This window comes from Cervus canadensis, chromosome 27 (assembly GCF_019320065.1).
Source record: "Cervus canadensis isolate Bull #8, Minnesota chromosome 27, ASM1932006v1, whole genome shotgun sequence".
NCBI lineage: Eukaryota > Metazoa > Chordata > Mammalia > Artiodactyla > Cervidae > Cervus > Cervus canadensis.
Genome location: NC_057412.1, coordinates 30,939,103 through 30,954,783, shown reverse-complemented (window position 1 = coordinate 30,954,783; position 15,681 = coordinate 30,939,103). Strand labels below are relative to the sequence as shown.

The window sequence follows — 15,681 nt, the reverse complement described above, 5'->3', positions numbered from 1 at the left end:
TAAATCGTGTCTGACTCTTTGCAAATGCATGGACTGTATCCTGCCAGGCTCCTTTGTCCATGGAATTTTCCACACATGAATACTAGAGTGGGTTGCCATTTCCTTTTCTAGGGCATCTTCCTGGCCCAAGGATTGAACCTGTGTCTCTTATGTTTCCTGCTCTGGCAAGAGGACTCTTCGTCACTAGCACCATATGAGGAAAGCCAATCCAGTGCTAGAAGATAGTTAAGAAATGCATATCTGTCCAGCAATAAGGGAATGAGAAATTTGAGCATAGGGCAGGACTGGAGTTTTTTAGAGAGATTGGAGCCAAACAAGTGCCCAAGCTGAGGAAAGAAAACAAAAGAGCAGATTTACCAGATACATTAGAATAGTTTTATTTAGGAAATGAGAAAAGAGAGAATGAAATCCAGTATGTCTTAGAGAAGTCAAAAGAAACTGATGTCATAGGAATGAGAAAGAATCTCTTTAAATATTCATTGACCTACATACTTACATTTATAACACATCTAATACCTTGACCTCTCAGTTCCCCAAACTTCACATTTCCAATAATCTTTTTGTTAGCACTACTCAACCGTAATCCCACACTAAACTTTGTCATTATCATTCCTTCACTTCCTTATATATTTCATTTTTTTTCTATCTCAACCTCCCATCTTTTCAGCTCACTATTCAGCTCATCATCAAAACCTCCAGTCCTATCTACTGAGTCCACCATTTACCTTTATTTTCCGATCCTTTCCTAATTTTACTTCTGTCTTTCATTAGTATTACTGTGCTATTAATACTTTTTTCCTTTCCCATCCATTGTATTTAAATGGTTAACTATCAGCCCCAGTGAACCCAACTTTTTCATCTTCTCTGTCAGAACATCTAAACTAATTGAAAAAAAAAAAAAAAGAATGAGAAGGTGAATGGCTTGTTTTAAAAATACTGTTCTTGAAATCATCATGAAAGAATGCACATGAAGAGCAATGAAAAGCAATTTTAAAGCAAAATAAATTTTATTCTTGGGTCTTTGAGAATTTCATGACTAAAAAAAAAGTTTTGCTTTCCTGATGTGTGGAAATATGCCTCAATAATTATCATAACTGTTTAAAATATATGATTATATCTACACATATCTGCCTTTTATAACACTTTAACATAATATTTTAAATATTTATTTTTTCAAAATCTATATTTTGATACAACTGGTATCATCAACTGTTAAGTTGGCTCTGTCCTAACATTTCAAATATTTAGGGCTGGAATTGAACAGTAAGCAAAGAGGGAAAAATAAAAATGAAATTACACAGTTAAAGAAAATTCTTTAACTGCTTCTCTTTAAAATATGTAAATTTCCATTGTACTTCTAGCTTGTTGAAATATTTGCATCTCATTTAATAAATACGTCCTTGTGTATTTGTGTGTGTGTGTGTGAGAGAGAGAGGGAGAAAGAGTAAAAGGGTTCTGTAGTTTTCTTCTTCATTGGTCTCTACTCTCTTGATTTTAGACATTTCTGGGTGTGTTCTTCAATCTCTTGCTATATCCTTGCTATAATCCTTTATTCTTGCTCAGAATAAACATGATATTTCCCATAGTTGAAAAATTATTTTCTATGAAAAGTGATTTTTTTCCCTTCTATTTGTAGTTTTAGAATCCCAGTGATTCCCATTGAAAGACTTAACAATGAAGTCCCCTCTCAAATACCATCATCGGTACTTCTGCCTGATAGGGCTAAAGGTGTTTAATGCAGTGATGAATGAAGTCAGTTTGAAGCAGAAAATCCAGGCTGCTTGTTTCATTAAATTGCAAGTTTTGAAAGTCTGATTCTGAATGTTATCTACTCATGTGAATTCTGGAAACCAGTGATTGTACTAGTATAGTGTCAAGTAGGAGGAGTCTCATTACATTAAAGAGTCAATGTAGATGGGACAGTATCATCAATGTTAACTTCATCATTAGACTTAAAATCTCAAGAGAAAATAAGACACAGATTTCTTCCATCCTGATTAATCTGAGCATATGCTACTTAATTCTGATTTTTTAAAGTACTTCTTGCCTACAAGTTTAGAGGCTTGCAGTAGAAATAGAAAATAACCTATATGCAAGAGGTAAGTGCTCTTTAGACAACTTAAAAATAATGACATTTTTTAGAGTGCCTGTGAAATCCTGGACCACTTTTTACTGATAAGGTAGTGTTCACCGATAATTATTGTAACATTTTTGAGAAACAGAGAATTCACAATATAAACTGTATAATTCCAGACAATTTGTGGCACAACAAATACAATATTATCCCCAGAAAAGATAAGATTGCTATGATCCTGAAGGACTGACAGATTTTAACACTGAAGGAAAAATATTCAAGATTGTGACAAATACTTAAGCTAATCTCTCAAGGACTTTATGCTAAAGGAAAACAATTACCAATCCCTTATCTACACATAACATTTCCCCCCCGCCCCCCCCCCCTCTTTGGTAAACACAGAATATTAATTCCTAGTTAAAAGATCAAGAAATCTCGAGTAAACATTCATTCCCTTATCCAAATAATAATAAGCCCCTCTGTGTATGTATATTAAGCTTAAAATCACTATGATATTTTAAAAACACTTTCTTAAGAAAATATTAATTTCAATGTCTTTGAAACTTAGTAACTCCTAGAAACTTCCTTTTACTAAGACAGACTTTGGAACATTTTCATGTTGTTTAAATCAAGAACTTATGAGTCTGAGTTTCTCAGAATCTGTCACTTTCTCAACCTGTGTACATTATAAAATCAATTTGATACCATATGACATGTATCTATAAGCTTTCTATTCAGTCAAATGTGTGAAAATCATTCAGATTAAAGGGCAAGTTGCAACGACAGGGTCCTATTTTCCATATAAGAGTTACTTTACAATCCATTACTTTCACTACTATAAAATTGTGCTAATTAACCTTATAAGATCTAATACTTATGTTAAACACTGTGTCACCATTACAGAACTGCTTCTGCTCCATGACTTATTTCTTTGCTAATATTAAAACCAATGGTCTTGGAAAAGCAAAAGAGCACATCATTTATCTGGTAACTGGGGAATTAAATCCTCCATGTAAGTAAATGCTGGAGATAATTGAAATTTAAGATTAAAACATTTGCAAGTATATTTTAATCATTTGAATGAAACCCTTCTCAAAGGATGAAATTTTTCTGCATTATTAATCCCAACATACTTAGTGCCATTCAGTTGGTTTTTTGGAGTTAAGATCTCTTCAGTTGGAACACACATTTTTGTGTCCTGATAGTTTTAGAGGAGCTAAAGTGATCAGGATTTAGCGTTCTTTTCCTGAATGTCTCCAACACCCAGTTTCACCACAGTTGGGGTTAGCATAACATTTTTCAAATCTTACAGGAAAAATATATATTCTACGACTTTACATGATGCATAAGTATTTCCTATTCTATTTCATTCATATTTTTCTGTAATAGCTTATGGAAAAACCCAAACAAACTTTCTGGCCAGCCCAATATTATTTTTCCATTTTATTTTTGGCTTTAAAAAATGATTTTTAGGCTTCCCTGGTGGCACCAGTGGTAAAGAATCCACCTGCCAATGCAGGAAAGAGACATGAGTTCATTCCCTGGGTCGAGACAATCCCCTGGAGTAGGAAATGGCAACCCACTCCAGTATTCTTGCCTGGAAAAGTTCCATTGACAAAAGAGCCTGGCAACTACAATCCATGGGATTGCAAAGAGTCGGACATAATGCAATCCAATTTTTAAATCTGAAGTACGTTTAATTCACAATGTTCTGTTAGTTTCAAGTGTACCCCTGTCAGAATTTAAAAGTGGGGGTGGTGGTTAAAATTAATCTGATGACTAATTAATATATCACTATTTGAAACTTCAAATTTGTGACCTACTGTGAGAGTTCCTGTGGCTTCTAGGTCTTTTTGTGCCTATGTGCAGTATGCAATATATTCAGTTGCTCAATCATGTCTCTTTGCAACTCCATGGACTGTAGCCCACCAGGCTCTTCTGTCCCTGAAACCCCCATTTCTTGCATCTCCTGCATTGGCAGGTGGATTTTTTACCACTAGAGGCACCTGGGAAAATCCCTTTGTTCCTAAACTGGAAAACTATATATTTTTAATCTTGTTTCTGTATGGTCACCTCACTATGTTCATCTGTGTACCTGTAATTTTCAGTGGTGGTGCTGAAGTCCATCACAGCTCACCACTTTAGAAAAATCTGCTGATCACAAGTCACAAGAGTCTCCCCTTTTCTCTCACCTTTTTAATGTTCTTTCTCTCTCCTTTCTCCTTTCCTTAAAATTTCCCAGAGATTTCTGGAGCTTTGCATTTGAAAGAGCTGAGCTTTCAAGGCTATCAACAATCACTGACAGATTCTCCTCATTCTAACTGGAGACATTTGTACATGTTCATATTTTCTACAGTTTGGGAACTTGCTGTTTAAATTTCTTTCAAACTTTGAAGTTTAGAGGTTCCTGAATGATTGAAGTTATATCTAGAAAAGTGAATCACTATATACCATACTTTGTTAAAACACATATAATGCAAGAAAATTTCTTTAGGTCATTTAGATAAATGGCTTTCCACAGTATAAAAATTTTCTCAGTTGCACCATTAATTGAAATAATACTGAATATATGTGGTGATTCTGAGTTAATTCACATTTTGTTCTCTACATTTATTTGCAAAAATTATAGTCAAGAGATTTACCACAAGCACAAAGTAATGCCCTTCAGAGTAAGCTGACTGGTGATCACCAGAAGGGTATTATTAATAACTCTAACTTTATGACACAAATAATATTATGGGGAAAAATGCAAAAAGAAAAAGCAATTCTTATCAAATGGGATTTGTTGAGCAATGGGTTAACATGCTTTTTAATCAAGGATGAAGTATAATATTTCAACTTTTATATATTAAGAGTGATTTTTGTTTCTACACTTTTTTTTACAATTACCACTTTGATGACTGTTTTATATAAACACAAATGCAGTGTTTACAGAGCTTTAAATACAGCGTAAAGTGCTTAGATGCAATCTCATAATTAATATATCAAAAAAACAGATTTTAAAGTCCATGAGCTCAAAAATCTAATCAAGTAAATGACGACATCACTCCACAATGGGGTCTTAAAAGTATTGAGGACGTTTTGGTGTTGGAGTTTCCCACTGAACATTTACATAATCCCTCAAAATAATTGGGTTTTTGTTGCAAGAAAATTGCTTACCAGGAAATGTTCAAAAGTACATTTCCTCTATGGATCTATAATCATGATTCTGCAAGCTCTCGTGCGACTTTCATGAGACATAGGCGCATTTAATTGAAAATGATTGAGTGCCCAGCACACCACAGATGCCCAGCCTAAATAACAGCAGTGGAGATTACCAGGAGTCAGCTTCTTGTTTCAAAAACAAAACCAAATATATTCGGTCTCATTTCCAAGATAACCACTTGTGTGTTTCTAGAGCGTCAATGTGTGATTAAATTTTGAAGCCATGAGATGGAAGCAAAAGACCATATGGGCCTCAGAAAAGTAACTCATATGAAAAGCACAACACATGGATATATATATTTTTTTAATTATGAGCACTTAGAACTAATTTCCCAGTATTATTCCTTTAAAACACTTTAGAAAAAAAACTGATTATACTGCCTTTAATTTTTAATTAATTAATTGAGACAAGTTTATATCTCTCTAGATATTAGGACACAAAGTGGGAAAAAAAAAAAAACAATTTAAATGCTCTGTAACATTTGTCACTGAAGGGCTGACTTTGTGAGAGTTTGTAGATGAGTCCCTCATTATGTTTATTCCACCAATTATTTTGGCGACATATTAAGCATTGCTTTTAGCAAGAAAGACACACTTCGGGGGAGTGTTCTCTTTGAGCTTCCTGCTTATTATAGTCAGCCCCTGAGGCTGTTCATTGTAGTCCAATACATTGGTATTATGTGTGCATTGGTATTGTTTTGTAGTTACAATGAGCAGTCCTAATCATCTCAAATATATAAAATTAAGAGCAGAATATAATTAGCTTTTTAAAAACAAACATTTAATAATGGAATAATTATTATGTACATAATCATAAAATCTAGGCAGAACTATTTAGATATATTTAGAAATTCTTTATATAGTATTTGAATATGTCAATGCAGGTTTCATTCATAACTGATAATCTTCTATAATTAACTAAAACATAGGCATTCCTAAAGTTTATAAGAACTTTCTCGTTCTTGTCAACTTCACTGGGTTATCCTGAAAAGCCAACATGACAGAAGTGAAAATACTGTGAAAATAAGAAAACATAACCATCAGTGTTGTTAAAATTTTTAAAAAGTGTTTTTGTAATCCCAATTCTACCATTTATTTGCTGTGTGACTAGAAAAGGTCATAACCTCCACAAGGCTCACTGTCCTTATCTATAAAATGAAAACAATCTAAGAGTCTTTGTAAACCTTTTACAACAGGATAATTTTGTGGTTAAAAGATTGGAATAAGGGAACTGGGAAACCTATGCTAGAACGAGGCTTTATACATTGCAAACCCTGGAATATCAACCACTCATGAACCATGTTATTCACTTAGTCTTGGTTTCTGAAAACCTTCCAGATCTCTTTTTCCGCTTTCTGTTAAACTAGCTGACTGGTTCATCTCTTTCATCCCAGCTGAACTTCTTCATAGCATATTTTCCACTTTGGGGAACCAGAACTCATTCTTTACCCGTTCTAGTCCTTTCCAATTTTTCTAAGTTTTTTCCTACCATGACAATATGGAGGGGCTATTCCTGTGTCCCAGGACTTTCTCATTTCTAGCCACATTTTACTCCTTAACAACTATTCATGCCTCTGTCTGTCTTCTCTATAGCTCATTATTAGTATTATTAAACCTCAACAAAATTGTCATGCTGCCTGAAAGTTTTGCCATGACTTTAATTTGGATCTCTTTGCTGCTCAAACATGCTTTGAAAAGTCACAGATCATCATCCTAGAATGTGTTTATTCTGCTTATTACCTTGAATTTCAAAACCATGGAAGAAGTGTAAGATAATAACTCAGGTCCCAGGGTTGCCATAGTAGCCCAGTTTCAGCATATTTGTTAAACATGTAGTTAAGACTTCTAAGTTTAAAAGTTGGTGAAGGTACACTATGTGTTTTTTGACAAAATAAAAACTTATCATCCTCATGGCTACTACTTATTATGAAATTACTTGGAGGCAGAAAGTGTTTTAAAAGTGAAAATATATGTGCAATTTGTTTATAAGGTTTTATTTTCTAATTTTAGAGAATAAAAAATACTTGGTATATTTACATTGGTAAACTATGGGCTTTGGGGTAGAAATGATAGGTTCATATAGATGCACTGTAATATAAGTATCGCTGCCATGAGGGATGCCAATAGTAGAACAGGTTGTACATGAGTGGGGATGAAGGGTGCTTGGGAATCTGCACTTTCCACTCAGTTTCACTGTGAACCTAAAAAATAAAGTTTGTTAACTAAAAAAAAAAAAATTGATTTGATTATGTGACTTTTTCAAGACCACTCAGGCCACAGATATCTACAGATTTATCATTCAAAGTATTTATCATACTTCTATTTCTCTTTCTACCACTCACCCAGCTTTTTCTGCCCCAGAGCATGATAGCTTAGGCATTATATCTGAACATAAACATAGACCTAGATGATTATTTAGTAGGCTTTCTATAGTACAGATGGAAGGAGAGAGACAATCATTGTGTAATTAACATCTATTAGGCATTAGGTCAAATCATCTGAAATTGTTATCACTGTAGATCATATTCTTTTTCTCAAAATTTGGGAAAGAAAAATAAAAATGGAGCCTGTATTGCTAATAGAGCTCCCTAAAGCGGAGCCAGGAGGCTATTAAAAAGTGTGACTTTTACGTATCTCAGCCTGAATGGGATCTAACCTTTTGATCTATTATTGTCCTACTTAATGTATACAGATCATCCACTAGAAACTCAAGATAATTATTGGATCTATATCCTAAAATAACTTGTGGCAGCCTATCTACTTATTCAACTATCCTAAAATAACACGTGTTTCCTTAAGGACAGATACTTCCTGATTCATGTCAGAATCAATTACAATTCTCACCAGGCAACTTTTAACAGCTTCGTGGCTTTTTGGCTTTAGAAGCCTCTGATTCTTTCTCTTCACCTGATCACTCTTTTGGTTTAACCAGTATCTCTGTCTACTGAATTTCAGTTTCTAAGACCCCAGGTAAACTCTTTTATTATTTGCAGCCTTCTGCACTGTTTTTCAGTTGACAAATTCAAATTTTGTTCTGTTTTGGGGTAGAACATTTCACTTTGCATAAATTGCTTTCTTTAACTCCTGGTTGTTTTCCTCATTTCTTTTGGCTGTGATTGGATTGTGTGGCAGGAAATAATCTGTGATTTGTAAAAAGGTGCATATTAGACTGAAGAAAATAAAACAGATGATATAAAACTGTTTTGCCTTAATGTACATCGCATTTTTAAATATCTGTTATGGTAACAGGACAATGAACCAGTATGTTCTTGACAGATTCCTTCTTAAATTCTAGATCGTTTTAAAAGTGGATGTGATCCTCTAAGTGTTCCTCTGAAACACCTCACTATAACATGTGATCTGTCTTCTTAAAGACTAAAATCTTTCCTCTTGTACAGAATAGCAATGGTAAGTGCAATGGAATTACATATACTACAGTTATACCAAGAACACAAAAAAATTGTGGTTACCAGGGATAAAACAACAAATACAGCATAAACATAATCCTGGAGATATGGAAAAATTTATCAATACTTATAATTATTTTCTTTTATAGGATAAATACAAAATATACATTTATTTGACCTACTTATTAGAGTGTTTTAGACATTTGATTAAAATGAATGATAATTAACTATAGCATGTAGAAGGCAACCCCACACCATTTAAAGTCATAATTTTAATATAATATAACAGCTTTTTTTCCACCTGTACTTCTGTAAATGGAGAACAGTGCTGCCTGAAAGCTGTCTGGGAATTCAGCCAAAGAAAGAAGAGGTTGCAAAAACTCTAGGGACTTGAAAGAAAAGTAGCTGGCATTAGCTTGGTCCTCACTTTAAACTAAAATTAAAATAAAAGACAGACATGTACAGTAATCTCTCTTTTAAAGAAAGAATAGAATGCCTCTATAGTAATGTCAAGTGGAACAATTTGATCCTGGCCCAAGTTATGCAGCTGTTCCACAGGAAAATAGCAAAAGGCTTCAGTCCAAAGCAGGCAAATAAGGCATGATTGTTCATAAACAGTCACTGGGGCCCTCACATTTAGAACAAAGAAAACAGCATTAGCATACAGGAGGCTAGGTTAGGAACATGAGTCTCGGAATGAGATGAGTCACATCATCGTTTTGTGACTTATACAAAAAGCAGGAGTGTGTTTTTTGTCTATTAACTTGCCTAATAACCATTAATTGATTCATTCTTTAGGAAATCATATATTGGTCACATATTTTTAAGAAACAATAAAGATTTGTTCATGGGTTAAAGAAATTATTGAAGTCAGCAACAAAATGTGAAGAAATCATAGATTTATTATCCATTTCTGCTTCTCACCTGCTCATTAAAGGGGGATCAGATAAATGGTAATAATAGCAGAAATTAGGTACTTCAGGAGTCAATTAGAAGCTTAGAAGCTAAGGCACAGAGTTGCTGCTCAGTGAATCCAAAATAACAGAATGAGGAATCAGGTGTACTGGAGAACTTTGACTGTGATTAACAGAATAAAATAGGAAATTCGAACCTGCCCCTTGGGTAAATGTGACCTTACAACTTCATTTTTACTCATACTCTTTACAGGCTCTTTCGATCCTATCTTAAAATAAGAACAGCCTCCCTACTATTTTTTATTTTACAACTTCTGTTTGATGCGGCGTTCTTTTCTCAGCCCTTTTCAGTTGTTCATGATTCAGTTTCTGAAATGGGTGGTCTTAATTTCTTTGCCTTGCCATCACCTAACTCCCTGATTGTTGTTATTTTTCTGTCACTAAGTTGTATCTGTCTCTATGTGACCCCATGGACTGCAACACACCAGGCTCCTCTGTTCTCCACTATCTTCTGCAGTTTGCTCAAATTCATTTCAGCTGAGTTGGTAATGCTCTCTAACCATCTAATCCTCTTCTGCTCCCTCCTCCTTTTGCCTTCAGTCTTTCCCAGCATCACAATCTTTTCCCATGAGTCGGCTCTTTGCATCAGGTGACCACAGTTTTGGAGCTTCAGCTGCAGCAACAATCCTTCCAATAAATATTCAGGGTTGATTTCCTTTAGGATTGACTGGTTTGATCTCCTTGCAGTCTCAGGGACTCTCAAGAGTCTTCTCCAGCACCACAATTCTAAAGCATCAGTTCTTCTTTGGCACTTAGCCTTCTTTATGGTCCAACTCTTAAATCCATACGTAACTACTAGAAAAACCATAGCTTTGACTATAAAAACTCCCTGGTTAATCCATTTTCAGTTTGCCTTTTGTTCTATTAGCTCTAGTGAGACTTGTTTTCTTCATGATCAGAAAAAGCATTCTCTTGCTTGTTTGGTCCTATCTGCCTCATCTGGCATTGTTGGAGATGGAAAGTAAACTAGAGAGGCAAGCAATGAGACTGTCTTTAAAGATGCTAATGTCTTCATTTGTTGGAAATGATAGTTACTTTGAAAATGCAGAAGAGTGGATTTTAACATAATTAGGACACAAGGAGGTAGTGGTCTAAAGGTAAACAGGAGTCAGAGAATTTGGCTATATCTTTAATGTTAATGGCCTGGAGGCCCACAAGGAAAGATCATAAAAAGAGAGTTGGGAATAAGAATATAATACAGTGAATAAGTCAATGTACATTTACTTTTGGACCATAGCATATAGAATAAAACAGTATGATCTATAATGATAAAGACTGAATATAATAATCACTTTAACCCATATGGAGCTTAGGAGCTAATTGCTCAGAAGATACTATACTAACTAGAGAACTTTTTATATGACTGTAAACTATGCTAGAAATGGTCAGCTTGGTAGGAATTCGGCAAGTTTCCAGAATGGGCACAAATACAGAAGAAAGCCTGATACAAAAAAAAAAAAAGAAAAACAACAGTGAAATGTGTCTTGAGATGAGCCAGTTCTTCACCTTCAAGCATCTAGAGCTTCAACGTCAGTGCTGCTCATTATTGTAGCGCCGATCCTAATTTTTCAAAAGTGACTTTGACTAACATAAGTGACAATTTAGACTCAGCAATTGAAGTAGCAGAAAATAGCTGAAGATATGTGATCTTTGGGCAATGATTGAACTAAGTTTAAATCCTGACTCATCCATTCAAAATCTGGGTGAATTGGGAAAATTGGTTAACACTGAGCTTTAGTTTTCCTTTCTGTAAAATAAGAAGCCTTATTTCCATTACCGACAGCAAAGTGTTATTAATCAAGATCTTCCTGAGAAAGATGACATTTTCTATTTCTTAGACTTCTGGGGCCTTTGTATTTTTAAATAAAATAAATATATGAGATTGCTGTTTTTCATTCATCTGCAGTGCAAAGGATTATTGCATATCCAAGCTTATTTCTAGATAACTGAAACAGAGACCCACAATAAGGCACTTTTATTCAACCATATCCAAGCTGAGGAAAATGGATTACTTACATAGCTAATTACTTAGATCACAACATAAGTATTCACTAAAAAAAAAAAAGATAGTGAAAGTGGATATAGAGTTAAAAAGAAGATCATTGACAGGTAACTAGATGCTGGAATGTATTAATTCCCAAGCATTCTATATATTATACTTCCCATCTTCACCTCATTTAATTGTGTAAGTTGTACATATATTCTACATGTACACGTATGTACTTTGTGGCAGAACTATGGAAAGAAGGTAAAAGTCAAACTCCTTTGCTATGCCCTGATCCTGATCATGTTTCTTTATCATATCTCCAAATGCTGACCTCTAAGGTTACAGGAGAAACAGAAGCAAAAGAGAGAGACAGGGAGAAGGGAAGAGGGAAAGCTGGGAAAAAATAATAAAAAGGAACAGGAGAGGAAATGGAAGGGAAAGTGAGGAAAGAAGCTCTGGTATGAGAAATACAGACTTGGGAGTAAAGAAATTGGATTTCAGTATATCTAAAGCAGATTAAATTTGCTACACTTAAAGTACTGAGTGATTAAGAGAAAGTCACAGTCAAATCCAACTCTTTGCAACCCCATGGACTGTATAGTCCATGGAATTCTCTAGGTCAGAATACTGGAGTGGGTAGCCTTTCCCTTCTCCAGGGGATCATCCCAACCCAGGGACTGAAGCCAGGTCTCCCATGTTGCAGGTGGATTCTTTACCAACTGAACTATGAGGGAAGCCCCTAAAGTACTGAACTTATAGCTAAAAGTTCTGCTTTAGCTGTAATACTGAAATGCAGTCACATTTCTAAATGTGACTTTTAGTTGAAATAATTGTTAGTTTTTAGTTGAAATAGTTGATAGTCAAAAAGTGTTTTCTATAAGCAATTTAAGTTTATCAGTGGTAAGAACTATGAACGTGAATTGCACAGGATATATAGAGTAAAGCTCCTTTGAAAAAAATTCCTCCCTTTCAAGATCTAAAATGCCTTAAATGTTTCTTAAAAGAAAAAAAAAATAAATAAATTTACAAAATGCTCTTTAAGTCAGTATATTTTTAATCTCTAGAAAATATTTACTGTAAGAGAGAACAGTTCTAAAATATCAATGCTGTGACAACAAAAGCATAAATTCACATAGTGTGTTAAAAAGTATAAGACAATAAAATTCAGGAAGCTGAAATTTCAGGCTTCTGTATTAAAATTACTTTAGAAAAGTTCCACATGTGTTACTATGAAATCTACACTTAAATATAAATGTTATTAGAAACAAATTTTTAGTAAATAAGTTTGATTTGCACAAAAACTATCCCATATATTTATATATGTTTGTTGTTGTTGTTTAGTCACTGAGTTGTTTCTGACTCTTTGAGACCTCATGGACCTTTGAGAAGCCTGCTAGGCTTCTCTGTCCATGGGATTTCCCAGGCAAGAACACTGGAGTGGTTAGCCATTTCCTTCTCCAAGGGATCTTCCTGAAACAGGGATGGAACCAGCATCTCCTGTATTGGCAGGTGGATTCTTTACCACCTGGGAAGCCTATAGTTATATACAGAGAACAATTAAATTCCTCCCATTAAAATTTAAACAAAAATGCAAATCAATGGAAATATCTTAGAAGATCAAACAAATGACTTTCAGTTCCAAGTAGAGTGTTACCATACAGTGATCAAAGCACTTTCCAAAGAAATAATCCTTATTTGATACTCCATATTTGAATTTTCTATTAATATATCTTCTATTGATATATTGATATATTTCCAAGAGTTAACTGTTTATAAACATAAATGTCAAACATAAAATTTTAGAGTCACAGTGACGTTAGAACTCAGTATTCTAACAATGAAATCTCTTTTTAATTGAAAATGTTCAGTCTGTGACCCTTTCATTCACATTACCTCCAATTATAACACATCAAGAAATTATGTTTCAGGGGGTTATATTAGAAGTGTAGATTTGATTTCTCTTATGAAAATGATTTTCCATGTAACTAAAACATGGACATATTTTGAGGATTCAATATTTTCAGAGCTTTTCATGAGAGAATTAAGTTCAGCATATGTAACTTCTATCAATCTGATGATGTAAAAACAGTGACTGATGAAGTCTATACTCCTTTCAAGAAGAAATAGTGGGGGAAAAAGGGAAAAAAAATCGCAGTTGGAAATCTTCCCAGAAATTTCACTAAATGATAAAATACAAGACCAATCTTCCACAGACACTTAATGAAGACATGGTTCAGGGGGCTTTCTTTTCTGAGATCATTTTGCCCAGCAATAAAAGGCACACGTTGTGGATTTCTGCAGTTAAAGCCTGCAATCAAAGCAAGATAGAATAAAAAGTAAAAAAAATTTATTGCTCATTAAATCACTTACAGTGGTTTTCCTTTGGATTCACAAGTCAAAATTAAAGGCTGTCCTTCTTGTGGAAAAGGAGTGGATGGTATAATCTTAACTGATGGTGTATCTAGAAAAAAAAAGAATATTGAGAAAGGTCATTAAACACATGTAAAGCTATATATTTAATAACTGTACATCATGGTGTATGTTCAAGCCATTTCTTATAATTGTATGTATTTATAAAAGGTCTCTTAGTGAAACAGGGTCTGAAGTTTAAGAAGCTACCATCCTGTCCAGGAAAAGCTTACAAAAATATCTGAGTATCTTATGAGGGCCACTGCTGTATTATTTCTGAAATCTGAATTTAAAAGTGAAATTGCAAAAGTAGTTCAGATGAATATCAAGCATTTCATACAATTGTTTCTTCTACTATTATAGAAGGCTATGAATACTATTATTATGGACTGAATGCATTTATGTGCATTTGAATAACAACACTCTCATTGTTGCAGGAATACCAAGGACTAACAATAAGGAACCCTAAAAGAACTTGAGACCACTGTCTCCCAAGAATTATGCAAAGTCTTTTTGAAAATTCAGTGATGCAGACCTTACCACACACTGTTTGGTTTAAAGTACCACTAGCAAATCATCTGAAATAGTTATTTAGAACATTAATAAAAATCAAAATTTTGTTGTATGTGCAATAACATAATTGTTAGAAAGTTATTTCCATTTAACAATAAAATCATGCTTGGCGGAAGAAGATACAAAAAGACCTTGAGACATTTATATTTATAACTTTCATGTCATGTCAGTCAGTTCAGTCGCTCAGTCGTGTCTGACTCTTAGTGACCACGTGGACTGCAGCATGCCAGGCTTCCCTGTCCATCATCAACTGTCAGAGCTTGTTCAAACTCGTACCCATCAAGTTAAGTCATGTAATGTCCTTTAATCAATCAGTCGCTGTTTTTACATCATAATTACATTATGGAATCAATCATATTACATAGAAAAAAAGGAAAATAAACTAAAAAAAAAAAAGTGTAAACAGGCTCATTCCTTTATGAGACATTGCTGGCCCTAGCTTTGTGTGGCTCCCAGTCAGCATGGAACTCTCTCCTTTTGTTTCCATATCTTCAACAACAAACAAAATAAGCTATGAATGCTTCATCGAGTCACAGCTATTCTCACCCTTCCCTTAGTGTGAACTACCCGTAGGTTATATCATCCTCTGACTTTGATGGCAATTAAATCAAAATTAATTGTGTACTTTTTAGGTTATTTATCTTATTCAGGAAAGTATTATTCAGATTTGTCCTATAGAGAACAATAAACTGAAATTATAAGAAGAAAGAGGAAAGTGAAAGAGGAAAGTGAAAAAGCTGAGTTAAAACTCAACATTCAAAAAACTAAGATCATGGCATCTGGTCCCATCACTCCTTGGCAAATAAATGGAGAAACAATGGAAACAGTGACAGACTTTATTTTCTGGGTTCCAAAATCACTGCAGATGGTGACTGCAGCCATGAAACTAAAAGATGCTTACTCCTTGGAAGAAAAGTTATGACCAACCTGGATAGCATATTAAAAAGCAGAGACATTACAGATAATGTAATGTAATAGCATTACAGTCAAAGCTATGGTTTTTCCTATAGTCATGTATGGATGTGAGAGTTGGACTATAAAGAAAGCTGAGCG

At 34.2% G+C, this 15,681-nt stretch overlaps 1 protein-coding gene across 5 annotated transcripts in view; it reads right to left on the bottom strand.

The window, feature by feature from the left end:
• CADM2 (cell adhesion molecule 2) overlaps positions 1–15,681 on the bottom strand; it is a 1,197,963-nt gene that overhangs the window by 119,380 nt on the left and 1,062,902 nt on the right. For all 5 annotated transcript variants that reach the window (XM_043448930.1, XM_043448928.1, XM_043448929.1 and 2 more), the window contains one exon: positions 14,017–14,107. In XM_043448930.1, coding sequence (XP_043304865.1) covers positions 14,017–14,107 — 91 coding nt within the window. The remainder of the gene's footprint in view (positions 1–14,016; positions 14,108–15,681) is intronic.